Source organism: Dromaius novaehollandiae, chromosome 15, assembly GCF_036370855.1.
Source record: "Dromaius novaehollandiae isolate bDroNov1 chromosome 15, bDroNov1.hap1, whole genome shotgun sequence".
Lineage (NCBI taxonomy): Eukaryota > Metazoa > Chordata > Aves > Casuariiformes > Dromaiidae > Dromaius > Dromaius novaehollandiae.
This window is the reverse complement of record NC_088112.1, coordinates 3,233,073-3,260,848: the sequence shown is the minus strand read 5'-3', so window position 1 is coordinate 3,260,848 and position 27,776 is coordinate 3,233,073. Positions and strand designations below refer to the sequence as shown.

The following is a 27,776-nucleotide window of genomic DNA, read 5'->3' as shown; positions in this document are numbered from 1 at the left end:
CTCGCAGGTGCCAGGTGGGCAGCTGCCTCCCTCCAGGCCTGCACTGAGCACGGTGCAGCAGGACACCGCAGCCAGCACGAGAGCATCCCTGCTGAGCAGGAGACCTCAGGAAGGAAGGGAAGGACTCACATCCCCTCCTGCTTCCCTCTGCTTGGCTGTGGCAGGTGCCTGCTGAGCAGGAAGCGGGGGGCTCAGCCCCCCCTCCAGGTGCTCACCTCAGGAACATGTTCAGAGCCCTGGTGACAGGGGAGGATGAACACCTCTGTTGGAGAAGCATTCAGGCTGGATATCCCAAGTCATCTGATAAAGACCAGTACTACCAGGAGGAAGGGACAATCAGCAGCAGCTGGTGACACTCCCATACCTGTCATCTAGATTTGCTGCTCACCTGGACCTGAAATGCTGCAGCCTTCACCAGGGCACATCTGGCCTCTGGCACTCCTTGCTGCTTGCCCATGGGGTGCCAACAGCACAGCCAGGGCAGAGCCTGAACAGCTTTGAGTGACTGCAGGGCTCTGCAGCAAGGCAAGCGGGACGGGGTGCAGGTGTTGCTGTCCTCAGTCCTTCCAGGCCAGGCAGAGGCCTAGGAGCTGCACGGCTGGGGCCATGAGCAAGACACTGGTTTCTTCCATAACAGTGCCTCAGCTGAGGAAGGCCCACCAGGGAAGAGACAGAACCAACCTGACAAGGAGGGCACAGAACATCTTTCCAAGCAGACTATCTAGGCTGGCAAGGACTTTAACACGGGTTTGTGGAGGAGGGGGACACACATCTCTTTGCGGAAGGAAGAGTGTTCAGAGACTCACCTGGAGCATTAGCAGCAAAGCAAGAGCTGGAAGGGTTCAGAGAAAACATGGCTCTGCTGATGAACAGAGACGACAGTTTAGTGCTGTACAGCCTAGCAAGGGCTGAAGTCTGTCTGCTGTTTATCATGTATAGAGCACATCATCTTGGAACCCATCTCAAAAGACAGAGAGTAGAAGAACGTAAGCTGAAAGCGTCAGTGGGGCTTTTCATAGGGCGAAGTGTGCTTCACCAGGGGGTTATCTGTTATGATGGCACAAGTGGTTTTGTGGCTGTACCACACCAGGGCTTGAATAGCTATTTTGCTTCCCAGAGCAATCTTACTTTGCTGCCCTCCAAGCGGAGAGGGCCTAGAAGAGGGCTGCCACGATGGAGCGGGTCCTAGCAAACATGACCTACACAGAGGGGTTGGTGGAGCTGAGCTTCTCCGAGGTGGTCAAAACACAGCTGCACAAACTCATGCTGACCTGTTGGAGGGATAGCCCTGCTCTGAGCGAAAGCTGGACTAGAGACCTCCAGAGGGTGCCTCCAACCAGCATTTCAATGAAATGACACGGTCCTCCCCACACATCTCAAGATCTTAAGTACAAGCACAAAACCAAACCTAAATCAAACAGCACTTTTTGAGTGCTAAGATACATTATATGGAAGGAAATAAAAGATTACAGTTGTACTGCAGATTGTCCCTAGGAAAAATAAAAGGCAGGTCAGAGCTGCACAAGAACAGTCCCAAATCCCTCAGTCCTTCCCACCCCAGTGAATCTCTGTGTTCCTCCAGATGGACCGAAAACATTCAGCCATTTGCATTGGTTAGCAAGGCTGAAGGATGACAGGCAGTGCAAGCTGACACTCTGCCTCTGTACCTCTAATGCCTCTACTTATGCAGAAGTACTTCATGCAAAGGAAAATACACCCCCAAATACTTGTGTCTTAATAATGAAGCTATTGAGACATTTGCATGCTGGAGAGATCCCATTTATTCCAGCAGTTTATTCAAAAGTGCATTTACACACGTGCCATCAAAATTCATGCTGTTGTCCTGAATTACTTAAATTTTAAGTGAAATGACAGCTATTTTGATCTTAATTCCTGAATGATAGTATTTACAGAGCCAAGGAGTTCACTGAAATAGCCATCTTTGTCACCTTCCCTTTGCTCCTCTGCTGCCAGCTCTTCGTACTCTCTGCGCAGCAGGCTGAGCGTGGTGCCAAGGCTCTGGTCGTCCTGGTAGCGCTCTTTGCAGAAGGCCATCAGCACACTCACCGTCTTGAGGACCTTCTCCCGAGTGTCATGCTCCGGCATGGCCAAGAGGTTGGAAACGATCACGCACCAGTCCTGCTCGACCACCGCTGGCACCAGCTTGACTTGCCGGTACTGCTGAATTTTCTCTTCCATTTGATCCCCGTTCTGAGAGTCCTCCAGCAGCATCTGTGGGAAATCGTGTTACACTGATTAAGGACAAAGGAGCACAGAGAGGGGAAGCCAAACCAGACACACTGATCCATGCGGCAGCTGTCTAAAGACAAGCTCTGACGGCGACAGAGCAAGACACTCTCGATCTACTGCAGATCCTGGGCAGTTCAACGCCTGCCCCCTTCCACTCTATTAAGGGGGATGTGCAGGAAAAGTTGCTGTGAAGTCAGTTCCTTGCACTACACTTACTCTAGGCAGTTGCTTGACGATTCATCCAGCTCCATAGCTGCTGGGAGTTGCTGCAATGGGGCAGCGTGGATGGCGCGTAGAGCAGAAATGGCCCCACGAGGACCAGGCTGCTCAGTGCTGGCTGGTTCCCTTGCTAGAGAGAAACGCCCGATCGCAGCAGTGCTGGTGGGGCAAGGCGAGGAGCTGCCTTTACCAGGAAGAAAAACCTCCCGCCATGGCACAGCAGGGAACACGACTCCAAACACCCTTCGCAGCTTAGCTGGAGGAGCTGCTGCTGACAGCATCGAATTCCCCAAACAGGCTCCGCTTCCCTTACAGAGTATTCCTCGGGCTTGGCTGGTGGCCCCCTGCGATAATTACTATGTATGTGCTTCATTAATTAGCTCTGAATACCAGCAGCCTGCCTGCTTCGGCGTTATTGTTAAGGGAAGATTAGGGCTTCGGCAGGGCTGATGAGCAGAAAGCTGGAGCAGCAACACAAGGCGAAGGGAGTCGGCAGCGAGCGTGCCAAGGAGCCCGTTGCGAGGAGGTAGCTCAGTGACAACGCCTGTCTCCAGCGGCCGTTTGGGCCCCCGAGGACTCCTGTGACGTTTTCCCTGACCTTTACTTAAGAGCCCAGCTCGGCTTGGCAGCTGCCTTCTGCTGGTCCCTTGGGCAGCTGCTGCCAGGAGCTTCATCCTACTACTTTGTCCTGCTGATTTACTGGACACAGGGAGAAAAGGAAGAACAACCGGTGATACCTGTCCTCTCCCAGTCCCCCAGGAAAGCCACCCGCAAAACTCCCATTTGCACACTAGCTATGCAGCATTTGGGGTGAAAGGGAAGGAATGAGGCGGAATAAGCGGTCCCAAACCACTGTTCTTTGTGCTCCAGTTCAGAGAGCTGGCTCTAGCCAAGCCTGATGGTAGTCTATGCTTTTAAAAACAGACTGACTTTCACTCAGCCCACCCCACATCTGCCCGCCTCATCCAGACCAGCTCTGCAGCTCCCCAGGTGCTGCGCTTTCTCCCCATTTTCAGCGCAGACTTGGAAAGAGCGCGTGCTGTGATTTATATGCTGGGAGGTGGCTTTCGCAATCAGAAGGGCAGTGAAAATCATTGCTTTAACATAAAACAGAGAATCTGTAGGGTCTGCAGATTGCCTCCAGTTAGAATGAAGCTGGGAACAGATGGGACTGCTAGAGGTACCGCAGTAAAACAGGAACATGAGTAAATGGAAACCGTTACGATAAAAGGCCCAGGCACATTCCCTTTTGGTGCAACTAGATAAACAGGTTCGTTGTATGTTAGAGCCAACACCTGATAAAATTTCAGACCAAGCAAAATAATTCACACCTTTGCAAAATCTCCTGCAAAACAACTGTTTTAAACATAGGCATTTCTCTGTGGTGCCTGAAATCCAAGTATTACAGCTGTAATAATCTGCAGGACAAATTGGCTATAAACAGAGTGAAAGTGGATTTAATTCCCATTCTCTGGAGTCAGAGAAATGCACAAACTAAATAACAAACGGTGGCGAGGAAACAGGATTTTTAAGCTGACATTTACAGCGGCAATCCAAGGTATTCTAAAATAAAACAGTCAAAGCGGCGGGCTTCCCTCCAACGTAAGGCCAGCAGATAGGTAACGGCCTCTAAAACAGACAGGATCACAGAAACTTGTCTCTAGACAGTTTGTTAACAGTCTGCATTCACGACAGCTGGATGGCAGGTCCACCTCCTATTTTTCCTACTTGCATCCTTGCCTTTCCTTTTTTTTTTTTTCCCCAAACACCCTAGGGTAGAAACAGCAACACTAGTTTAATGAAAAACCAAGGTTTGAGCTAATTCTGGGCTCTCCCAGCCACCCTGCCAGCCAGCAGCGGTGGCCAAAGTGCTGGGAGATGCTCAGCACCCTGATCCGAACTGCAGAGAGCAGCCCTTCTTGGGGGTCCCGCAGAGGCTCGACTGCCCCTCACGCCCTGGCCGAAGGGAAAGCATGCAGACTGGTGTGCGGTGCCTCCTCCCTGCCTCGCACCCGCATGGCTTGCTCCTCACCTTCTCCATGATGAGGTCGTAGAGGAGTGTCACCACGCGGATGTAGAGGGCCTCCATGCCCTTCTCCCTGAAGAGGTTCCTGAGGACCTGAAGGCCACCAAGCTTGAGGAACTGCTGCTGGGCATAGGGGAAGTGTCTCAGCATCGAGGACAGGGCGAAGAGAGCCTGGTGGGAAGAAAGGTCCATCAGTACCTTAGGCCTTTCTGTGCCAGTCAAATACTGGTTTCGAGGAGCTCAGGCTTGGTTCATAGGGATGCAGAGCAGTGTGACCTCCGCTGGCTTTGGTCACAGGTGCCCCCTACCCTTCCCAGCGCTGTGAGACTGCTCGGACCAGCCATGTGCCCAGCTTGCGAGCAGACCTGCCCTGTGCTCGCTGTGCAGGTCCATGCAAGCTTCCCTTGGTGGCTTCTACCCAAACTTCTTCACAGACACTCAATACATTCACTAAAATAATAACCCATAGGGGCTTGTGGCCACCACTTGGACTAGCGGCTTGTAGCTACCACTTGGACTGAACCCAGGCAAACATCTCCCCTTGCAGCTCTCCCATCCAGTCCCCAGTACTGATCCCAGCAATGGGCCAGGCCAGGCCGGGGTGATGGGCCAGGCACTGCTCAGCAGAGCCCTTCCCCATTGAGATGGTCTGGGTAACTGGGGAATTTGCTTTTGGGGCCTTTGAAGGCATGGGGTTGACACCGAGGAGGCAATTAGGGGCCAGCCTACTCATTTTTCCCCTCGCCTGCCTGACAAACACAGGTCCTAGAAGTGATATGTTAAGAGCTGAGCGAGGCACCCAGGCTGACAGTCTGCCCTTTGGGCAAGGCCGTTGCTAAAGCGGGACTGGGGACGCTCATCTCGGGGCCTGCCGACGATCTGAACTGACTCCTCTGCGCACAAAGGTGGGCCGTGCTTCCTGCGCTCTTCATGGACGTATCCAAACTGACAGCAATTTTTTCCCCGGATCCAATTTGCGTCCATTCTACATCTTCTGAGTTGCCTCTGGCCGATCAGTGGATGCTGCCATCTCCTTTTTCCCGCAGGCCAAAGGACGGCAGTGTGAAGAACCACACTTTGGGCCTTCTCACCTTGCTCTGTGCTGGAAAAGGGGGCTACAGCTCTCGAGGGCCCTAGTAAGACCATGTGCAAACGCAGAGGATGCTGAACTCAGCCCTGTCCCGCTGGGGAGGTGTCTCCCGTTCTCTAGCTGCGCCAGCACAGCTCATTTCAGGCTCTCTGCAAGCAATCAGACTGTACTCACACACACAGGGGTTTCAGGCGAAGTTGCTGAGGGAGTCTGCACTCTCAGTCACCCTTCCCACCCCAAACCCAGCGCCGGACCAAGACAAGGACATTCTTGGGACGAGTTTCTGAGCACGGAGCCTCCCGCGGTGCACTTCTCCAGCAAAGCCTTCCTCCCACCTGGGCATCGAGGAAGCGCTTCCTCGCATGGCAATTGCTCAGTCCCTCCCTCTCCTGTCACAGGGTTGAGGACTTTTAGCATGGGCTAAAGGGACATGTCTTTGTGGGAGCTCCTCATCAAAATTTTGGCAGTGCGTCACTGCCTTCCTAATGGCAGGTACGTTAAAGATGAATAAAGGGAGCTGCTAGTTCTCTCACCCGGCAGAATTCCCTCTCGCAGCAGGTCACTGTGTTAAATGCAGGGGCTGGGTTTTTAGAAGAAGCTAGATAATTTTATGGCCAATAAATAGTCGCAGCATTGCATGCTAAAGCGATGGTAATTAGATCTCGTGCCCCAGGGAGTACGCCGATACGGGAGAGAGGCAGCGAGGATCCCCCTACCCAGCAGACAGCGCTGCACATTTAGCTAGGGGCTCTCCAAGTTTTTCGTCTTGCTCTAAAGCCTCCGCTGCTGGCCAGTGCCAGAGGCAGGACGCTGGGCTGGCTACAGCAATTATCTCCTTCCAAATGTCAACTTCTATGCTGGTTAGTCTCTGATCTTCATGCCTGCTACCGGCGTCCACGCCTTTCCTCCCAGACACTCGGCAGCATCAAGCGCTGTCACCCGCGGGGGTTTCGGTGCTGCTCTGCGAGCGCTGCCTTCCTTGCAATTAGGGCAAGGCCGCAGAGCCAGGAGGCACCAGCGGGCAGGGGAGCCTGAGCAATGGGGGGGGCCTGGCCCTCACGGCTGCTCTGCGACCCCGTGACAGTGGCGCGCACTGGAGGAGTAACGGACTCTGGCCCAGCAGTCCAGCCCTGCTTTCAGGGCAAACGCAGCTGTAAGCCACTGCACCCCGAGGAACACTTGCATTTAATCTAGCACAGAAACGGCTTTACCTGGAGGTGCTGTAGGAAGAAAACAAGGTAGATGCGTCTTTGCCCACTTACCTTCTTCTTGACAGCCAGGGGTTGTTCTGTAGCCAAAATAACCAGGAGCTTCTGCAGCGCACCGCCCTCGATTGCTTCTATCTGGACTTTGGGGTTGCTGCAGGAAAAGAACAAAATGTATGTCAAAATGTATGTCAAAAAAATGCATGTAAATATGCCACCGTGGGGCAGACGACAGGCCAACTTCCTGCAGTGGACACTAATGAGAAATGTAGGAGACACTGGGTAAAACAGAGCCCAATCCCTGGAGCAAGCTCCCCAGCTTCTCCTGAGCACAGCCCCGGGCTGCAAACGGGTGCCCATGCTGCGTGGGCACGTGCCTACCATCCTGCCACCAAGAGCTCAGCCCGCACGAGGTGCAGGGACCAAAGCCCCGCTGCCACCCTGACTGTGCATCGCCCTGGCCCTGCAGAGCTGGCGGCTCTGGCCCTGGGTCACTCTGCCAAGGAACAAGCAGAAGCTCAGCTCCCACGGGGCCACCATCACGAGGTGCAGCGTTCGGCCCGCTAGACACCAGCAGACCTTCTCCCGTGCTCCTGCCAAAGAAGACAGCAGCGTAGAGGCAAAAGGGGCCCGCAGCGCCGCGCTCGCGGCAGCACAGAAACACACCCTCCACCGCGGCTCGGTAGGCACGCTGCCGAGCGCTGCCCCGTCCGGAGACACAGCAAACATCTCAGCTCCACGGCCACCTACCTGACAGATAGGGGCCGAGGAGATCCGTGTAACCAGCGGCACGTGGAAAATGAGATGTGACTGACGTAACCTGAAGTGACGGCAACGTGGCTCGGGAAGGGAATGCCAGGCCGTCCACGCCAACCCTGTCTCGCTTGCAAGCATTTTCCCCCGGCCACAGGTGTCAACTCCACCAGGCTTCCTCCCCTCGCCCTCACGAGCATTTCCCTCACAGCAATTGCTCCATTAATCCTCTCGCTTTATGTTGCATCTACTCCTTAATGGCCTCTTCTTTCAGTTCTCACTTTCCACCTCTCATGTGTTCCTCACTTTCGGTTAATGTGCTGATTTATTTAAACACTTCTCTGCCACCGTGCTGCCTACGCTGCAGCATCAGTCTTTCAGCTCACCTGGAGAAAGGACCTGTTTGTCCCCAGAGCCTCTGAATCACAAATTACACCTGGTCTCACCACCCACACACCTCTCGCATCAAGCATTTTTCTTCAAGGACTATAAACGGCTAAATCCATCCCTCTGTCTGAAAGAACTGGGCTAAAGTGCCCCTTTTGGACGTGAACGGCCACCCCAGGTCCACAGGGCCAGCTGATGCCATTGCTACTCCTCAGCACAGACCTCCAGCAAGGGCATCGTGCAGGGATGCCCATCCTCACGGCCAGTGTCACGACAGCTGTATTTACTGCTGGCTAGGAGCTGACATAAGGCCCACCTTCCTGGAAGTGCTGCATGGAGACAGGGGACTCCAGGCAAAGCCAGGCCATTGGACAGGGCACGGGGCAGACTGGGTGATGCCAGTGACGGAGAAAGGGATGATGTCCCCCTGGATCTCTTTTAATGCCCAGTTTGCTGCCTCTAAGGCCTCTGCTGCCTTCACAAGATGCTCCTAGGTCACCCTGTGGTCCTTATATCAGCTTAGCATAACTTGTAGAAAATCTAAAGGCAGTCAGATCCCGGCATACAAAGCAGCAGGGCTCTGCAAGATCGCGGCCTGTGCATCCCCCCCTTGCTGCAGGTCAGCGGCAAGCGTGCAGCCAAGCAAGGATGCTGGGGCCCGCTCCTGGCAGCACTGGTACGGGCTTCTCCTGGGCAATGGTGCTTCTGGCCAGCCAGGTCCCAAAGACATATTTTTGCCATTCAACCAACAGAGCTCATGTTGCTTATAAGCCAGAAAAGGGGTCAGAGTCAGGCCTTCCTTTCATGGCCAGGATGGGTTTAGCCACCCTGGGCTGGTTGGGAGATTTTCAGCAATGACTCGGTGTAATACAAAGACTAAAATACCACTTGACGTAAGCACAAGCAGACAGGGCTGCCACCCTGTGCCTCTACACAAGCTTTCTGCCTCCCAATTCAAGCTGCACCTAGGTGCTGGCTGCCCTGGAAGGGGCTGCTTGGCCTCTCAGACCCTTTGCAAAGACCCTTCTAGTGCATTTTGAAGGTGGGAGAGAGGCTACATGCTACAGGCTGCCTCTCTGGCAGGGCTGAAGCCGAGAGCGAGCTTTGCATTCAGACCGCAACGCACTGGCTGCCTCCATCCCCACCGCCGGGTCTCTTGCGCTCTGAGGAAGAGCTTCAGGTCTTCAGCCTTTGCTGGCCTTGGAAGCAGCTATTGCACTGCCATTAGCCAAAGGTCACTGCTACAGTAAAACACCGAGAGCTGTTACTATTACCAGCAAGCTGCTGGAGCAGCCAGTGCCAAGAATCATACCAGAAATACAAAAGACAGGCAGACAGGGTCATAAAAAAAAAATACAGAAGACAAATGGACTTGGGCAGGGAGCAGCTTTGAATTAAACCAATGGCTTAATATTAGCTCACAAAAATCTAGCAGAACACAAAGCTCACCCGTGTCAATCGAGGTGCCGGGCAACCTCTCCCGTTGCCTTTGCAGGGAGGGCAGCAGCCGCCTCCGCCGGGGCTTTGTTTCCCGCGCTGTCAGGAGGAGACGGCGGCTTGGAGGCAGCAGATCCGGCGCACGGACTCCCACTGTAATTAGCGGGCTGACCTCGATGCAGAGAAACGGGGCTTGCTGTAAGCCACCTCCCGACGGTTCCTTTGATTCCTCCTTCCCGCTCTGACTGCCGCGTTACTCAGGGACTCTCTTAATAACAGGCCAGATCTCAGAGGCCGAGCTGCGGCGGCAGGAGGCAGGAACAGCCCCGTTGCGCGCGGAAAACAGGGATGCAAGATCCACCTCCCTCTGCATGCAAAGCTAGGCAGGAACCGGAGGGGAGAGGAGAGGACTCGCGGGGCGAAGCTGGCACACGGAGACTGCTCCATTTCCAAGGAGCAGCATGTCCCTTGGCTCACGGGGCAACGCCACCGCACAGGGCCTGAATGCAGGCTGTGGTGCGGTGACAGAAATGACACCGGCAGACCAAAGCTGGGGACGGGAGACTGGTGAGCCATCCAAGAAGGACGGCTGTAGGCAGAGGGTTAGGCACCTGGACTTTCTGCCTACGCATTAAAGGGTTGTGCCAGCCGGGGAGGACCAGCGCGGAGTCCTGCCCAAGCCAAGGAAAAGCTCCCCTGAGGAAGCACCGCAGCGCACAAACGGCTCAGGGCTGACAGCTACACCGCGACTGAACCACGGAGATGCTGCGAAGGGGCCAGGGAAGGCAGCGTGCTGGCTGCAATGCCGAAAGCACCGCGACAGGCTTCTGGTCTTCAGCTCATTGGGTTTTTTTCCCCCCCATCAGACAGATTTTGCACATTATTTTTAATGCACAAATTATGTAATTAAAAAAAACCCTGCCTTTATCACTAACAAATCCCATTTCACATCTGGGAGGAAACTGTTTGCTGTTAATCTTGTACACCAAGTTAAATCAACCTCAGGCTTCCTGGTTGCTTAGCTGCTGGCCTGAACAAAGACGGCCAGAAAAACGGGATCACCCCCAAAAACGTCAGCTGCCCCCAAGAATATGCAGCCCCTGGACCCAAAGCAGATCATTTCCCCCAAATCAAATCAACTGCTTTGGAAACAACTGCTCTCATCTCCAGAGATGATCTTAGGCACAGAAACAGCCACAATCCCACCAGGAAGGGTATTATGCAGGGACAGTACTTCAGCCAAGGGGCATCACAGCAAACCGTCCAGCCTGGGCAATTTCCCTCACTTCCCTGGGGCAGGGATGGTAAGAGTACAGCTGTGGGACAGACAAAAAACACCTCCCAGAGCATCCAGGGCTTGGCCGAAAGCTTCTCTAACATATCCCAGCGGACTGAAAGGTACCACGTGTGACGCTCACCTCAAGAGAGCCGGAGATGGGTGCTATCTACCCTACAGAAGGGAGGAATCCTGCATCTCCTTTCTATCTAGATAGATTTAGACGCCAGACATATTCAGGACTATTGCGATTACACTTAGGGAGTCCAGAGACACAGAAACCAGAACGTAGCAAGGAGACGCAATGGGGAGCAGCAGCACACGTCTCAAAGGCACTACAGGTGCCTTCAACAATGTCCACGGCGACTTGCGAAGACCCGGCACTCGCGCGCCGCCAAGCCCTCTTGCACGTACCAGTGCCACGGCAGCATGAAACCTTCATCTCCAGAGGCCGGGCAGTGTGAACGCTGCCTCTGGGACCACAGGGAGAGCCCTGCGCATCTCCAAAACACATCCAGCAGCTACGGAAGATGCCTGCCTGCCGTGACAGGCTCCACTGCAAAGCACGCAGGAGGAGAAAGCGCTGTTTCTCCAGCTCGGTTTCTGCAGCAGTGACAGCTTTGGTCTCTGCCTTCCTATGTGTACGGTTTGGTTTTGTTTGTTTCTACTTTGAGCCTTTCTAGCAGCAGCAGCGAACGTCACAGCGACGAATGTCAGGTTCTGCCTGGCACATCAGCAGCAACACTGTCAGCTCCGTTTTATGCACTGCAGCTCTGCTACCAGCGAGAATGAGTCGAGGAGCACAGAGCTGTGTTTTCACACTCCACATTGGAGTTTGCAGCTCTGACACTAAGAAAATTCAACTTCTCATCTGAAAATCTGATCAAATCTCACCTGAAAGTTACTCCGTACAAGGGAGACCAGAATAAATACAGAACAAGTCTGCAGACAGGCACTTTTCTGATTATATCTGCACTGCAAGGAGAATCTCTTATGCTGGAGACCTCTTACTGCCATTCAAGCAAAATATTAAGTTTGGGATATTGAAGTTCTTTTGTCACACCTCTCCCAAATAAATAATAAAAACTCTACAAGCAAGGGATCTAACTGAAAAATTCATCTGCCTTTTAATGCTTCACTGGTCACCTGGAGCATTAGATCTAATTAAAATCTCTGAACCATGGAGCTTTGCTAAGGAGGACCTGTAGAGGTTAGGAAGTTTTCCCAAGTGGAAGGTGTGCTGCTCACTTTTCAAGGTTTCTACTGTTTAATGTCTCTACTATCGATAGCCCTGTTCGCACGCTAATGAAAAGCTCATTTAAGGGTTTTGAAAACTCAGCCCAGATCTGTACAAATTGCACTGTCAAGCCCAGGGAAAAGCAGCCTGGACAAAATAAATACAATGAGACAGACTGTGGACTACAGTCACACAAAATTCAACCTGTGCTAATCTGTTAATAGATAAGGAGATGCTGGCATCAGCAAGGAAATTCGCTGAAATGAAACTCGGAGGCTGGTACAGAGACCGAACACAGCCTGTGATGGCACTTCCCTTCCCCCCAGCAACGCTACTGTGATAGCAGAGATTTGGGTGCCCTGAACAAAAGAGGTTCACCAGCCTCAAATCTGGGTGAGGAACAGCCACAGAAACAGGGGACTCAACACAGGGCTGCACTTGGTTCAAGCACCTTCCCGAGCTTAGGGCACTTGCACGTGCTAAACGCAACCCCAGAGTGCCCTGGTAAGATGAGGGTGCAAAGGAGAGCACTGACCACAGGGCCACACCATGTCCTCTCCCAGTGTGGTCCGCTCCTGAGACAGAGTTTGGGACTGGGGCTAACGAGCACGCTGGTGTTCACACTGGACAAGAGGCATGGAGCAGGGGTGAAGAACTCGGGGCGACCGGCAGGAGCATCTCCTACCCGCAGGTGTCCATACCACAGTCTTTGAGAAGCTCCTAAGAAAGCTCTGTCCTTTGACAAGATGGATTTTATGCTGGGACAGAAAATCATAAACTTGAAACATGGGTCATCTATCCCAGAACATGAGATGACCTTTGGACAACACTAGACACAGGCCACTAGACCTTTATGATGAAGATTTTGGACATGAGGCCCTATTTCACAGGGCAGTCCAAGGTCTACTTTCTTCTCTGTGTTTTCAAACCCCGGCCTGGGCCAATTCAGCCCCTGAAGACTCAAGATGGCCCTGCTGCCTGGAGACTTTCATGTTTCTTCTCATCTCTTACATGGACCCCCACAGACAAATTAACCTGGCAGTGATGGGAGCTGCCACCCAACACTGCATCACACTTTCCCACACCATGCCAGCTGGATCACTTTGACCACAAGCCAAAGAATAATGTTTTCCAGTGCTGCTTTCACCCTAAACTCACGGAATTTTAGCTTTGCCTAGGATGAATTTAATGTGCCATTTTATCAGCCCAGCACATTTTCTCTCTTTGTAGCTGGACGAGGGTGACTGTGCCCTTCAGCAGAGGGGGGAAAAACAAAGGCAAGGGAGACAAAGTGAACAGAAAACCACCACCTGAGCTGTCTGCTGCAGCCCACTAGGGCAGAAGGGAATACCCCATTTTCTGCCAGTTTATATTTCACCGCGTTAGACTTACAACTTCCCACATGGGGCAAAAGATTATTACAGTCAAGGACTGCTTGTCTGAACACTGCAAGCCTCAACAGCACAAGGACAGGGGAGCAAAAGTAATAAAAACAAGTGCTGAAGCACTGCAATCAGTGATAGCGTAACTCCATGAGTGGTAACACACAGTAAAATTGAAATGAAGGAAGTTGCTACAGCACCCCAGCGACTGGCACGAGTCCTGTGAAGGTGGAGAGACAGCACCTCGCACAGGGGCAGGACACAGCCCAGGAGCATAAGCATCTTCCACCAGCTGCCGTGTTAGACAGGGAACATCTCTGCTCCATTTCTTCCTTTTCCCCTTCCATTAAGGCTGTTCGTGGGAGCAGCAAGGCCTTAGTCCTGGGATGAACTGCTGGAGGACCCACCGGCATGGTTGGCCGGCATGGTGGAGGTTACTCAAAACGCGTGGCCTCACGAGCTCAATTCGCAGATGCCTCCAAGCAGCTTCCCCACATGTTGCTGGGTCACTAACAGCCTGGACTACACTCCGGCAAGTAATTTGGCTGTTACGGATCTGCTCATGGGATTGCTGTGGTTTCTCCCTACACATCATTTTGGGAATACTTTGGACCAGCTACTAGAAACACAGTCAACTACCACAGCCCCCCCGGGCTGGCAGGACGTGGCTGTTATGCCAACACAAGTTTTTAGAGTACTATCAACTTGCACAGCCTGACTCCAAAAATGACCCAAAGTATACATGTGAAAATTTGAGAGACGCTTTTAGAGTTGTCAAGAGTTTTTGAGAGACTTTGAAAGGACTGTTTCGAGATCACACATTCAAGGGCCAGGGGAAGACAGAAAAGCAGCAACACAGCCCTGAGGCGACAGCGGAGCTTGTATTAAGTTGGGAATTTGCAATGCAACACAGCAACAAAATTAGATTTAAATTAAAAAAAGAAAAAAAAAGGCAGCATGGAGGGGTTGGGGGACTCAGCAGCACAGAGCAGGGCAGGGAGGGAGGCAAATACCATCACCTCTATTACTTCTCGGTACACGGGAAGTTAAGGCTAGAGCTCCTGCTTTGATGATAGCGCAGTGTGCTGGAGAAAAGGCACGATAACCACAGGGCTAGATGAGCTTTAATGGGTCTCTTCTCTCTTCCGAACCAGAGGTCTGTGGCACCGCATGGGAAATCGAAGGCCCCGATCAAAGCCTGTGTGTCTGTGAAATAGCCTAAAAATTCAGTACAGTCTGTTTAGCTTGTGCTCTAACCTAAGGATCAGAAACGGGCAAGCAAAGCAGCACAGCTTAATTCGTCCTTCCCCTCCCACAAGCCCCTCGCCGGCATTCACCGTAAAGATCTGCTAACGAAGAAAACGACACCATCTAGGATGGCGTTATAGGAGTCCTCAAAAACAACTGCAAGCCCTGTGTGGGTCCTCGAGCCTTTCAGACTTTCACATCTGGGTAGGAATTTGGAAAGTGCCTGGAAAGGGGCATTTTTCAGAGCACTGGAAACCAGTACATGCAGGGTCAACACCCGAAAAGGCCAGGAACTTTTGCAGAGGGGCCTCTGTATTTGGAGAATTTCTGACAGACCTTGTCAGCACGATGATGTTAAAATTATCTGACACACAAGAGATGCAGTGATAAAGCTGATCATTGCCATGTCAGCTTTTAAAGGTTTGACTGGAATTCAATAATGCCAGCATCCTTGAGTGTAGCTATAAATCTGTGTCTCTGAATGAGGGCAGAAATAACACACAGGATGATCGACAGCTTGTTAGTACCTGTATGGCTGAATTTTAGATTCCAGGTTTAAGGAAAAAAACATTAAAATAGCTCAAGTGAGAACTACACATAGAATATGCTTTCCTGTTGCACTCAAACGAAATACTGGCTGCAGCACAAAATACTACCCTCAGAAATGATTGCATGGCAGTGCAACGAGTCCTGCCACCAAAAGGGACTCTTCCGTTCACAAACCTCAGCAGTGGGAACGGCCTCTCCATCAAACTGAGGCGTGCGCACAGAGCGCTCCCGAGTCGTTTCCAGAGCCCATCGTAACAACTGCGCCTGTTGCCTGCTGCACGGGTGGATTTGCCCTTGCTCCGAAACGTCGAGCAGCACCTGCAGACCGCGCCAAAGCCGAGCCTTTGCAGGTGAAGTGCAGAGAGTAAGTGCAAGTTAGCTACGGCTCTTTCCGAACTTTCTTCTTAAGATTCCCCAGAACGGGATAACGGGGACAATTCAATGCACATAACGCTGCAGCCCCCCCAGCTCCTGCGACAGAGCCCCCCCGACTCCATCCCTGGGACGCCACCGCGGCAGGCTGCTCCTGGGATATCACAAAGCAAATGATGCTTAGGCACACAGTTGCTGAATCTCTTACAGAAATACATACTTAACACGGAGGCTTTCCATTACTGTAGAATATCACATTATCGAAAAGGAGATGGGTCATTTGCAGGCAGACTATAAGACAAGCTGGGTAATAATAAAGCTACAGCTCTAAAAGAAAAATAAAACCCCAAACCAAACAAGGCCAACTGTTACTAATCAGATTTAAAAGGAATAGGTATGAAGCACACGCACCCCCAAGGCCCACACCAAGGTCAACTTTTGGCAGAACTGGCCTAAAAAACCCGTTCTCTGAGCACCATCTCAAAACCAAGTTTATCCTAGAGAAAGGCCTTCAGAGCTACGCCTAAGGAGATCAAAAACCACCCAGTAAAATGGAGCCCTAAGTAGCCGCACCGATCAAAATACAGTAAAGAAGAAAGCGGGGGTGAAGGGGGAAAACCTGACAAAAGGAAAACGAGGTTTCGATAGGCAACACAATACAACAATTTCGTACCAAGGATGTGAAGCATAAAAGAGATGTTAGATGTTCAAAAGCACAGAATAGAGGAGAAACATAAAAAAAAAAAAAAAAAAAAAAGCTGAGAAGATGAAAATCTCCACTTCAATGCAATACTGCCTTCTCACTTTCCACCAAGCCAGGCGCTCAGCACAGCAGTGGGCGAGCAGCAGCGCCCCTGCGCCAGCCGCATGGCTCCACGGGAAACAAGGGAGGACATAGATGTGAGCACCGGTTTTAATGAGCAATTAGGTTTTTGAGTATTTGTTGCCAAGAGGAGAAAAGAATTGCAGAGAACAAGTTGGAGCCGAGTAAACGATTCGGTGATTTGGGCTAATGTGACACAGAGGCGACTTAACCCGAGGGAGCGTGATTCACCCCCTAAGTGCACCAACAGCACAGAAGAGAGACTGGTAACAGCTAGAAAAATCGCTGCTTGCTACAGACCACGTATCCGCGCCGCAGACAGCAGCGAGAGAGAGTTCAGCTTGTTACGCGTCCTGCAATGTCCCTGCTCAAGGGACCTAGGTCAAACAGGTCCCCTTCCGCAGCCCGCTCCCAGAGGCAGCTCTGGAAACCCAGCAGCTGCAAAGCTTTCCACTTTCCACAGGGCTCCTGGGGTCAAGAGGCATCGAGAGCCCCGCTCCTGCCCTCGGCAAGAAAAACCCGGCTGGCGCAAGCTCCAAGAGGGCAAAGTCAAGAAGCTTAATATTTTGGAACGAGACTGACATGAGCTGCAGTGCCATAACGCAGCGTAGCAGATGGATAATTAGATTTATACTAAGAGCTGTAAAACTAGGTAATTAAATAAAAATATGGAATAATGAATCTGCCACAGAAAGACACCTAACAGAGGCCCAGAAAGCCCCTTCAGCTGGGACCCAGCATCGGAGTAACGGGAGTGGACAGCAGAGCCAGAACGCAACACTAATTCAGCCCAGCATGAAATGTGGAGTCGCACAAACATAACCACTTCAGCGAGGAACGATGTGAATAGAAAAATCAAGTCCTGTGGCAAGAAAGAATTGCAGTTAAGCAGTAAAAGCCTTTTTCCTCTTCACCTCACTGTGAAGCAGATTAGAAAAGTGAATACCAGATCTGGGCAATAAAATCTTAGGTGCCATAATAAAACCAACCATGCCAGATTGTTCTGCTAAGCACACACAAACAACAAACTGCCAGGCTGTATTTATATCTGCAGGGGGAAAAAAAAAAAAGTGTCATAAAAATGGGCCAGAGATCTTGCACAGTAACAAACCAAGCCAAGGCAGGAAGCCCAATGTCTTGGCACACATGAGGCTCTGGAGGACAACCCGGAGAGCCTCTCTTTTTCTGACCCCCAGCTATGCTTGTTCCGAGCATGTATTGATGCTAGCGCATACCTTCATCTATGCGAACATCAGTGCTCAGCCCAGCATGTTGCCGGCCGCGTGGCTCGACGATCTGCTTTGAAGGGTGTTGAGCACCTGAAGCTCCCCTTGACTCAGGGGCGAGCGGAGCAGTGCAGCTTTGAAGAGCCTCAAATGTGAGCTCAGCTTCCATGGGTTTAATCAAAGACCTACAAACAATTTTATGATTAAAAGCAAAGATACTCTGGATTCTCAGGGGCTATCAACTTCATCCTGTCAGCTGAAGCGCAGAGCTGGCAGAGCCTGCAGAGGAGAGGATATGAAATAGCACTGTAAATGTTAGACCATCTTATCTGTTCTCCTGACAGTGAAGAATTGTCCCGTACAGTCCATACTGGAGTGTTTTGTCAACCCATTATGATTTAAGGGGTGGACGAAGTGACTCATGCCCCATCTGCAATGATCAAGGAAACCGTGCTAGCTCTTTGCCAGCACAACGTGATGAAATACTGATCCTCCCAGGTAGGTACGAGCAAGTGCTCCATGGCGCATGGAGAAGGACATCACTGAAACTCCCCTCAGTGCTAAATCACCAAAAACAATGTTTTATTTTGAGGTGTAAATCAACCCTAAGGCCAGATGTGCCATGCTTACGAAACACTCTATATGCATTTCTGAAAGGCTGTTATTCTACTGTAGGTCAAATATATCTCGTTGCCTAAGGATGGGTTTTGTTTCATCAGATGCTGCATTAATAAAATGCAAACATTTCTCTATGAGTGCAAGCAGAATTCATTTATTTCCATGTACTTCTAGCTGTAGCCCACAAAAACGGTGTTGATCTCGTCTCAAAACCATGATACAGCAAGAGATGAGAACAATATTGCAGGATTGATACCATGCCCTTGAGCTCATCCCATGTTTTTCATCAGTAAGGCTTCAAAACGTGCCCTGATTTATAGATGGGGAAACTAAGGCACCAGAGAGGCAGGAGACTTGCCCACAGTCACGTCGAGACAGACAGCTTGATGCAGCGCAGGGCTGCGAGCAGACGGTGCGAGGGGCACCCGCTGGGCGCCTGCAGCTGCACCCCTTGGGAGCCTCCTCTCCTCTCTGGGGGGACCCACACCCTCCCCAGCTAGAACAACCCCCCCGGCAGATCCTAACTAAACCCCCAGAGGAACAGGAAAGGCAACCCCATCGCTTCGCACGTGAAGGAGCTGAAAGCAGAACGCTACACGGGGAGCAAGCGTCAGCCCTAGGACAGGAGTGCGTGGCTCCCGGGCGCGCTGGGGCCACCGCTCACCCAGCAGCGCTGAGCTGTTCCCGCCCGTCTCCACGCTCCCGTTCTGCCTCTGCATGGCTCAGATGTGACGAATAACCAGTGCGCGCACTGCAAACCAGCGACAAGGGTGCCAGCCGTTGGCTAAGCTGGATTTGGGGGGCTGCTGTTCTGAGTTGCTGTTCCCGAGCCAGCTCTCTGCCCGACTCTCCTCCTGGCTCCACACTGCAGCTGGCCTAGGACGGTGACAAAAGCAGGAACACGCGAGGTCCGAGCTAGCTCCCTGCTGCTACAGCAGCAAGTCCCTTCTGCAACAGCAGCTTCGGTGGAGCAGCTTTGCACAGCAGCATCCATGCAAGCTCCGCCATGTCACACTGCATGCCTAAAATTATGTTTGAAATTACTCAAATATTCAAACAGAACCTATTCACTTGCCTTAGGTAACACATAAAATACTGTAAAAAGCTGTCACAAGAAAGCACCACAAGAAGAAAGCCTTCGTGCAAACTGCTGGGCTCCAAGCACTTTGGCTCCTACTCTGGAGTGGTAGCAAGTACCTCTATCACACACCAGCGCTAATGATCTTGAGAGATGTTAAAAGGTAGCCTGAGGCTAAGACCTTTGATTGTCATTCGCTTTGTTTGTTTGCTTGCTCATTTGAGTTGATTTTTATTTAATACACGTGCTGCTAATAATAATAATAAAAAAAAGCTTTTGCCTGCCTTGGCCCTGTTGGGATGCCGAAGGAATGCACAGGCCCTCTTCAGCTCTGCCACGAGACACAATGCAAAGTGTGAGAACAGGCTTCTTTCTTTTCCAGCAGCATCTCTGAGATGCAACGTCCTATTTTAACCCGGCCATCTGTTTCTCAACTCTCTGCATTCCTCTTGTAACTGAGGAAGATATTACATTTCATCAAGCAAATCCTCCCATCGCCTACCGCCCGTTTTGTTTACGGACATGCCCCAGAGCACCTCCACAGGCCACAATGCAAGGCACTGCTCTTACAGAAACGATCCGCTGATCATCTGCAGACCTTATTTACATCTATACCACTCACTCTAAATGCGAGGAGAGATGCTAGATCACAAGGAGAATCACACCCAGTGCAACTGTCATATTTTAAACTTTGGCTGTTTCTAGTCCCGCTGGTTAAACAGAGTGCTATTAGAATCGTTCAAAACTAGAAAAGTACATTTATTTCACTGACTCATAATTCAAAAATGAGACTTTGCTCCACTTACAAAAGCAAATCACCATCTCACAAATGCCAAGCACAGAGAAATGCAGCTCCAAAAGAGAAGCCTGTGGAACGCTTCCAGCTGGGGAAAATGGAGACAGAACTAAAGAGATACATTTGCAAAACTCAGGAAAATTTTTTTTTTTTTTTTTTTTTTTTTGTGGTTAACCAAGAGGTATGACCTGTAGAGTACCAATTCCTTGAGAAACCTAAGGAACCAATTCTGGACCAAGCAACTTCCCTGCATTATAGACAGAAGAGCATTAGCTGGAGTCCTTCCAGCCGAAGAGGTAAGCTTGCTACCACAGTACCAAGGACTGTGACCTGTAACACAAACCACGTGCCGTTCAAGTCAGTTCTTGGGTGGGGAGCCCTCGAGGAAAACCTGGGAGTCACAGAAAGCCCCAGTAATTCCCCATCTGCTTTTTGATTCACCCCTACTTGAACACCCACATCCCAGGGCAGAGGAGGCTGGGATGACATTTAAAATCAAGGTTGCACTGCTGATGGTCATTAAAAATCCAGCAGCACTTTTCAGAAACAAGCAGGTACTAGCATCAGTGTCCCTGTCAAATATCAGCACAGCAGTAATTTTTCTAGCAGCTTCCCTTGAAAAATAAGGAAAATTGTACCCACCTGTAATTGCTGCTATTACTGTTGTTGTTGTTGTTGGATTTTTTTAAGCAGCAGCAATGTACCTTTATATTTTCCAAATATAAAATAAGACAGAAACATTTCCCCAAATCTTCCAAGTGCGGAATTTATCTTACTTAACACCAGACACCTAAAATTAAGACATCCAGCCTGGGCTAACTGTCTGGGCTCCCTCTGTAACATCCTTCAATCTGTGGTCTGTATATCCCTGGAGGCCCAAGTACTATTTCCATATTTCCATAGGACTTGCCTAAGGTAATTCAGAAAAGCAAGCCTACAGTCAAAGGGTCTAGATTTATTATAAAAGGGGCTGCATTTACTTTGAGAGAAATTTCTGCGGCATTCACAGTCACTGGTAGCGAGCAGAAACCGATTTGACGATTCGCCCCGAGGGAGATGGGGTTATCTTTGACTCCTGCCTTAGGATGCGATGATTTGTCTTTTGGAGGCATCTCTCTGCCCTGGCTGGGGACGGAGCTGAGGCAGTTAGCTTAGACAGATACTCACGCAGGGAGACTGCAGGTGAAACGGATCCCATCTGCAGAGAAAGGATGCAGGATATAGCCACGAATGCACAAAGCAAGCTGTCAAGGACTTAAAATGACCAAGCTAGGTAATAAAATGTGTTAATAATGCAATGAGGTGAGGAATAAGGCCACGGCAGCTACCACAGCTAAACTGAATGCTCAGAGAAGGTGGGAGCAAGTGGATGAAGCACCTTCAGAAAGGAACGTTTATGCATAAAAGATGCAGTGGAACAAGATACTGAAAGAGCTGTGCAAGAAGAGGGGAAATTCAGCAGTGTGTCCTGCATCACTGAGGGGATGGAGAGAGGAGATACCTTGACAAAGAAAGCCGACATGCCAATCAAACTTAAATGACCTTAAAGGCAAAGAGAAAAAGCTCTCATCTGCATGGTGGAGGAGGGAGCCGACAGACAGACTAAACAGGAGAATGAAATGGTAAGAACAAGCCAGAAGGATCTTGAGATGAATGCTGTCTGTGTCACAGAGAGCAGTAGTATGGACACATCACAGGGACATTCTCCGAGACAGCTGAAAAGGGCTTAATCATCAGGACAGAAGAAAGCTATCAGAGCTGAGGGATGCAGTGGAAGATGAAGTGCCTGGATTTAGAAACAGCTTGAAAGTGAAGGGTGAAGGAGGAAGTGGGGCTCAATTTATTCAACACTCTGGAACTGTGGAAAGACGCACACTATCCAAATGTTAGTTGTGATGATCACCTCCCACTGTTAGACATCGTCAAGGGAGGACAGAAAGGTGACACAATGAGAAGTTCACACATGTGCTGCTAAGGCGCAGAAGGAAGGAATACTTGCCAGTAATCGCTGGGATGTAAACTCCCAGTTGATCACAGCCTAGTAAACAAATCTGGGTTTGCGTTTCCATCTGTTTTTACTGCGTCACAGGTCACAGAAGGAGAAAGAAAAGCGACTGTCCAACGGCTCGTTAGACACTGCTGGCACTGCGTGGAAGAGGCAGGCCCAGCGCACAGAGCCGGGCAGCCTGCCTACCTGCGGGGAGCTGAGGGGAGCCTAGTCTACATGCAGGAGCTGTAGACACTTAAGGAAATCACTTCAGAAACTGATGGTCCTAAACCGATGCTTCCTCCCAGGACGGACATTCGTAAATCAGCATAGGAACACCCTACGCTGAGTGAGTGTAAAGTATCTCCTTGCCAACGTAAATCAGCTCAGCAAACAGCAGTCAAATTGATTTCAGACCATTTACACAAAGGAGGTTGCTACAGCCTCCAGCTGAGTACACAAACCCTAGGAGATGAAAAGCTGCCTGCTCTGTGCTAATGACTAATAACACCAGTGCATCATCCTCCTTTGGACGTCACCTGAAGTGTAAAAATCTGGCCTCTCTCCCAAGTGGAGCTGCTAGTACTTCCTGCAGACAACATCCATTCCTGCTCCGTTTAGTCTGGAAAGGGATGAAGAGAGCAGCACCCACAAGCTTCCTGCCTTCTTCTGAGTTTACTCCCTTCCTACCCTCGCTGCATCCCTCAGCAAGAAAGACCCCAGTCTCCCTGCCAATCCAAGGATCATCTGAGCTGGAAGATCAGGCAAGATCCCACTTTCTCCTTGCTTCCTTCAGCTGCAGCTCTTCCACCCTGGCCCGAGGAGGAACAGACCAGCCAGGCTGGGATGGCAAGGCAGAGGGCAGATCAGCTGTGGCACTGACGTGATCGGTCAGAGCAGCTGGATGTAAACCACCAACCACCTGGAGAATCAGTCACCACTGCGTTCCCCCACCTTTCACTGACCAATCTCTTTCCCAGTTTTTTTCTATTTTGCAAAAGCAAGTTTAAAAAGTCCCATCTTTCATGGAGATCAATGTGAAATCCAGCAATGTGAAATCCAGCAATGGATCTAACCCATTCTTCTGTCCCGGGAGGGATTACCTGTGGTACAGGTAGGAGACAAACCACTTACCTTGTCGGGGAAGAGGACTTTGATAGGTTTTGATTAAGTCCATCTTGCATAACTGCTATGTTTTGTTCAAATTCGCTTTTGCACACTCCCTCAGTGAACTACCCAAATACAGCGTGAATCTTCTGGCCTGTTTGCCATAGGATAAATCTGGGCAAGTTCCTGGTCTCAAGTGCTGATCTGTGTTTATGTGCTTCGCACAGTGCCGCGACAGCATACGTCACCTACCACCTTTGACAGTTTGGGCCCACTGATTTATTGAAATGCACCTCCACGTTTCATGGCACAAGTTTGGGGATGTATAGCTAACTGTGGACACACTGCTTGTTCTCGAAATGTAGGCCACAAAGCCACTTTAGTTCTGCTTTTGCTTGTAAATCAGGGGCTTACATATGTAATTGGCCTAAACCCTAAGAGCAAACAACAGCAGTGGTAACACAGTGCCAGCAATTATTCATGCCTATAATAAATGCCTGTAAAGCTGAATGCCAGCCTTTACAAATCTGACTCCTAACTGTATGTACGAAAAAAACAAAACAAAACAAAAAACCCAAAAACTAATTTACAGGGCCTGGCCAACGAAGTTTTTGCTTTTGGGGGGAGGTTTTTTTGTTTTTTTGTTTTTTTTAAACTCTTTAAAAGCATTGCTCATGCCAATGTTCAGGTCACAGACTATTCTGGCCACATTTCAGAGTTTTGGAATAAACCCAAGGACGTGCACAGAGGATAAATTTGCCCTGTGTACGAACAGAGCAGTTCTTTGGAAATAAGTGCAGCAGATCGCTACTCCTTGGCATGCAGGAAATGGAGTAAATGGTTTATAGATGGCCCTGTTTCCCCCGCCTGTGTGCTGCGCCAGCAGTGAACCTGCAGATGAGATGTCACCTGCTGGGGATGACATACAACCACGGGCCCTATCACTTCTAGGCAAAGCTCCCTACGGTGCTATTCTGTGCGAGAGGATGCAGGCTCACCCCAGGGTCTCGGGCACTTAACGATGGCATCCTTGCAGTCTAAATCTTTGGGCTGAGCTGCAAACAGCGTTCTTTGCTTCACTGTGCACTCTTCAACGTAGCATGGCTACATTTCACTGCAACACGGCAAAGGAACAGCAATGGAGACGGCAATTCCTGTCTACACTTTGCACATCAGTCTGTCAAGCTTGTGATCAGCTTTAGGATTTACGGGATGAAAGGTGGTATAAGATCATTATCTTTCTGGTACCCACATTCCTTACCCACAATGCCAGAGCAATCCCTACACAACTATTACGGCGCATTGCTGAAAAGCAGCATGAGCGTCCTTGCTGGCAGAGACGCCCAGCAACAGAAGTCTGCCTGCAGGGTGGTCCTCACAAGCCCAGGAGAGAACGCGGTGCTGAGACGCAATCGCTTTTAGTCCTCAAATTGCTGTAAAGATTGGCAAGGTTGAAAGAGGTTGAGACACAGCAAACAGCAGATGGGGGTTACTAAAGCACACCTTCATGCAGCAAGCGAGAGCAGGTCACTGCATCACCAGCGCAACACTCGTTCCAGGGTCCCGCTTTAAGTCTTCTCCTTGATCACTACCTGGGAAACACAAGGTCATCACAAGGATCCTGCTGATGCCCTTCCAGGCATATCTCCTCTTCACACACCCGCTTCCCAAGGGCTTCAGAGTTCCCACCTCTAGCAGCTTTGCTGGTCTCTGGTTTCTCCAGCATCACGTCAGCTCTTTGCTTCCTCAAGCACTCATCAGTTAGAAGCAGATTTCTCCCGCTCCAGCAGCAAAGCGCAGTATGATACCTCAGTAGTATGACACCTTTGACAGGCTTTGGACCTCCAAAGCTAGGTCTGAGGTACTGACGGACTTCATTAAAGATGAATCCTTTGTTTTATATTTTCCTGTGACAAATCTGGTGCCTTTTTTTCCCCCCCCCTGGTTGAAGTGGTGGCTGAGCATGACTGGGAAGAGCTCTGTAAGGACTGCAGTCCCTCTTGGCTCTGTGAAGCTTCCCTCTTCAGAAACTTTCTGTAACTACCAAGTTTGAGGACCTTCTGAAGGAAGCAGCATTCGTCACAGTTTGGAAGGGACCTTTTGGCCTAATCCCCACTAGAAAAACTGTCAAGATGATCCTCCCATCTCACAATTAATAGCGACAGAGATTTCATGATAGAGGAATATGCAGTGCTGCTATGACAACATGAAGGGGAGATTTGTTAAGGGTCTCGTCTAGAGAGATAACGAGCAATCATGGCTCCCAGAGAAGCCAGGTATCAATGGGAGTTGTTGATACTGCAACATTTTTCTGGATCAGGTTGGATATTTGGCAAGCTCTGGAAGATTGACATACATTGTTACAGCACAGTCACCTAAGTACAACTTCTGAGGACAGGCAAAGATTCCTAGGGAGTACAGATGAATATTCATGAAGGAACTCAGTTTGGGAGAGGAAATGAATCAAGTATGACAAATGCTGCCTATTAGAAAAAGAGGGTGGTGTCTATTTTTAGTGGAGTTAAGCAAACATTAAAGCTCACTCTCTAAGAACTCCAAATAATACCACTCGCTGGCTATGCCTCTCCACCACTAGATAAGAATTTAGCAGCATGTTGCCACAGCCAAAAACTGCTCGTCTGAACAGAAGTTTTCTGATTCAGCCCCCATATGTGTTTTATAAAAATAAAAGTTTTAATCTCTAATCTGCATAGGAGGATGTGACAGTTTCCACTAGGATTTCTTCCCCCTCCCTCTAGAATCATAAGGCTTGAAGGAACCTTTTTAAGACGGAAGAAAACGCTGCATTCAAATCTCCTAAAAGAGCACTCACACAGAGCTGTAATCACTTCAGATGCACAGAATTATCAGGAGGAGAAAATTCATCTCACTTAGAATCAAGGCCCAATTTGAAGCAGAAAGGAAGAGGCTTGGTTTGCTGCGATGCCAAGCACTCAGACTTTCCACTGAAGTTAAAGAAGCCCCAGCTGCTCAGAGCTATTGAAAATCATGCCCAGAATCTCTAGTGAAACTTGTTTGCAGAGATTACAGCAGGGCTGATAAGGATATTGACTATTCCAAATAGGCCCACATTATTTTTTATTTTTAGAGATACTCAGCTTGGGTATTATTATTATTACGCAGAGTTGGAGTAGTCACTGCCTCCTTCTCAGAAATCAGTAACACTGCTGCCTTTCGGTAGGCTGTTCTTTTCTTCTCGTTAATATTAAAGAGTTTCCCTCTCTTATTGTTCAGGCTTATAAAATGCACCAATTAAATAAGACAACAGAAGGAGAATACTGACAGACAAAAATAACAGGATTCCCACAAAGTTAATTGAAATCGTAACCTAAGCTGCTCCAAACCTGAGAAGAACACCAGTGTGTTTGGAGAGGACACCCCACTGGACACCTGGAAGATCCCCTAGGCAAGGGGATCCTGTCCCAGGGGTGAAGGACCCTCCCAGAAAACTCTCTGTAGGATCAAATCAGACGCTGTTAGCTCAGCTGGCTGCCAGCCTTCTCCACTGTCACACACCGAGCAGGCAAGGACCAACTCTTTCAAAGCAAAACATCCCATTTCTTACCGATTCCTCCACCTGAGCACATGGCGTTTGTCCCAGTTTCTTGTGGAGTTTCAATCATGGTCTAAAAGGCCTAAAACGAACAAGCTCTGAAATTAGACGTGTTAAGTGTTTATTATCGATCATCCATCTGCAGCATCCAGAAGCCACAAATCAGACCGGGTCAGGTCTCACTGTGCCGGTCTCCTTGCACACAAAGCAGGAACCCTACAGGTGTATCCCAGCCTTGCCTCAAAAGGACAGGGACAACTTATTCAAGAGAAACAAAGCAACTTGGGAGCTTGAGACCTCTTGAAACTCAAAGAGGTGACTCAGCTGACCAAGATAATTCTCTTACCTAAATTTTGCTCCCAGGCAGCATGGGAGAGATCTACTGGCAATTAATACTGAATCTACCCAAAACCAAAGCATTTGCCAGAGGTCTGAATGAAAGTCTAGAGACTCAGGCTGGACAGGCTTTTGAGGGAAGGATTTCTGGAGAGTCATCTGCACACTAGGGGACCAGAAACAAGCTGAAAATCAACAGCAGAAAGATGCAGTCTTTCCCAAAGACAGCATCCAAATAAGATCTGTGTTTTGGGGATCCTGCTATGGCACGTGAGGTGGGTGACAGCGGTTGTGCCACCTCCTGGGACTTCCCTCCTGGCCTCTCCCTCCTGATCGAGTACCTCCATGATTCCCCTGGGCTTTTAGGGTATGAGTTCCTCTTTCCTCTGTCGGGGAACTTGCTCACCTTTAACGAAGCGCGGCTCGTTAACGTGTCCGCTGGAGCAGCTTGCATCCCAGCAGTGGTGCACCCGGCTGGGTCTCCAGCAGGGCCGGGAAGGCTGGCTGGGTGGCCGGCTCGCAGCGCTCGGCGCCCGTTATCTCCTTGGCGCGTTACAATGCCATTTGTTAGCAAAGTTGGGTCCATTGTCCTTTAGAAAACACAGCCTCGTCCCCTGTCACAGCCAGCCCTCAGCAACTGTTGCCATGGTTATTACATTTGAATGCTTTTCATCAAGAAGATGCTGCAACTGCTGAATTGTCTCTAGTATGAGCTATTTAGGAATAACTAGTTACGGACAGTGAGTAGGAATAACAGGCTCAAACTGCCCACAGAAGCCAGCAATCCCTATTATTTTTGG

At 50.1% G+C, this 27,776-nt stretch overlaps 1 protein-coding gene across 3 annotated transcripts in view; it reads right to left on the bottom strand.

Annotated features, from left to right (window-relative positions):
* Positions 1–1,763: 1,763 nt before the first annotated feature.
* Positions 1,764–27,776, bottom strand: part of SIL1 (SIL1 nucleotide exchange factor) — a 112,302-nt gene continuing 86,289 nt past the window's right edge. For all 3 annotated transcript variants that reach the window (XM_064520810.1, XM_064520811.1, XM_026097744.2), the window contains exons 8-10: positions 6,848–6,944; positions 4,502–4,666; positions 1,764–2,232 (exon numbers count right to left, since the gene is read on the bottom strand). In XM_064520810.1, coding sequence (XP_064376880.1) covers positions 1,876–2,232; positions 4,502–4,666; positions 6,848–6,944 — 619 coding nt within the window. In that variant the 3' untranslated portion in view covers positions 1,764–1,875. The remainder of the gene's footprint in view (positions 2,233–4,501; positions 4,667–6,847; positions 6,945–27,776) is intronic.